Source organism: Apis dorsata, unplaced genomic scaffold, assembly GCF_000469605.1.
Source record: "Apis dorsata unplaced genomic scaffold, Apis dorsata 1.3 scaffold_44, whole genome shotgun sequence".
Classification (NCBI taxonomy): Eukaryota; Metazoa; Arthropoda; class Insecta; order Hymenoptera; family Apidae; genus Apis; species Apis dorsata.
In genome coordinates this window covers 1,698,884-1,700,564 of record NW_006263346.1, presented here as the reverse complement: position 1 = coordinate 1,700,564, position 1,681 = coordinate 1,698,884, and the positions used below count along the sequence as shown (strand labels likewise).

The 1,681-nt window shown below is 24.8% G+C and overlaps 1 protein-coding gene across 1 annotated transcript in view; it reads right to left on the bottom strand.

Annotated features, from left to right (window-relative positions):
• Positions 1 to 1,681, bottom strand: part of LOC102675118 (protein groucho-like) — a 7,782-nt gene that overhangs the window by 3,705 nt on the left and 2,396 nt on the right. Inside the window, exons 5-7 of the mRNA XM_031514370.1 lie at positions 1,650 to 1,681; positions 591 to 668; positions 1 to 81 (exon numbers count right to left, since the gene is read on the bottom strand). Of these exons, the coding sequence (XP_031370230.1) occupies positions 1 to 81; positions 591 to 668; positions 1,650 to 1,681 (191 nt within the window). The remainder of the gene's footprint in view (positions 82 to 590; positions 669 to 1,649) is intronic.

Here is a 1,681-nt window from a genome sequence, read left to right as displayed (position 1 = left end):
ATTCCCGGTCCTATAAGAGCGTCCGTGGGGAATGGCACTGGCTGCAGCTGACCCTCGCCGTTCATATGGAACGAGTACGCTCTACGATGGAATGCAAAACATTAATACCTCTATCCTTACGTAATAGAATGTCTTCGATTATTTAAAAGTTCGTATCGAGGCAAAAAACAGCCATTGAAACGATAATGCATCATATACTTTCTAGGTTATGTATGCATCGGTAGTGGGTTAATTTTTTCAGTAATGCTCAGAAGCAGTGATCGTATATAATAAATTTCATAAATGATTGATTTCTTTATTCATCGAAATGTTATATAAAAATATTATATAAAATATATAAAAGTATATATTAAATACATATATAGGAAAAATAGAAATTAGTGAATTCATTGTTGAATTTAAAAATTTTGATTTTGAAACATGTAAGTACTTATTTGGATTGATTTTTTTTCTGAAGTAAATAATTCAATTATAAGCATTCATAAAAAAGTTTTATTTCATATGATAATTTTTTTATTTATTTTTTTTTTTAGTTTCTATTAAAAATAATGGGATCAATGCTTAAAAAACAAGATTTTAATTGAAGTTACATACGGTTTACCACCCGGAATATTGCTTATTCCATTAGCTGATGGTAGGATAGTCCTCACATGACCGTCGAAGCCGAGCTGTAAAAAAGAGAAAAATGTATATTTAGTTAAACTTGTAATTAAATACATCACTAGAAAAAGTATTTATATTGAATAAATTGAGAAATATAAGTTTAAAGATATAAGTATATATATCATATTATATCAATGAAAAATAAAGTTCAAAACAAAGATATATATATATACAAAATAAAAGAAATAAGAAACAAAAATACTTTGTATGTTAAAATTTAAGTTTTATTATGATATTCCTGGATTACGATATTTTTGATAAGTCAATTTCTAAAATATTTAAATATGAGAATAAATATTTCAAAATTTATATGAAAAATATTTAAAAATACACTAAAGTTATCAATAATGTACACTGTATATTATTTTTAAACGTAATAGAAAAATTATTTCATCAAAATCGATGAAAACATTATCTAAATCATGTATGTAATCATTTTATGTAAAAGAAAAGAAAAATAATCTTAATTAATAATGATATGTATATTGGATCATCTTGAAAGTTTCTATAATCTTTTAACCAATAATGGAAATGAATAATCTATATTTAATCAAGTGATTTCTAATAACCTTTTTTAAACAATGGATAACCTCAACTAGTTTCAAATTAGTTAGAATGTCAAATATCCTTAACTATCATTTAAATAATCTTAATTGATTATAATTCTTATAGCACAATTTCCTAATTAATTTCAATTTATTGATCTTAAAAAATTTCAAGCTATTATATATACTACTATATCATTATATTTTGCGAAACAAGACAAATGAAAATACTTAAATCAGAATACTACTACTTAAAAAAAAAAGAAAAAAAAAAAGAAAGAAAGAATGAAAGAAAGAAAACACAAAGAGAAGAAAAGAAATTATTCGGATAATTCAAAATTTGCATCTCTTCCTTAAAACGCCTAGGGTATTCGTAGATATCATAGATTCTCCTAGAAACAACGAACGACGAGAAAAACGAGCAGCTAGAACGTGAAGTACCATCGAAGTCCTGGCGTATGGTAAGTTGCTGT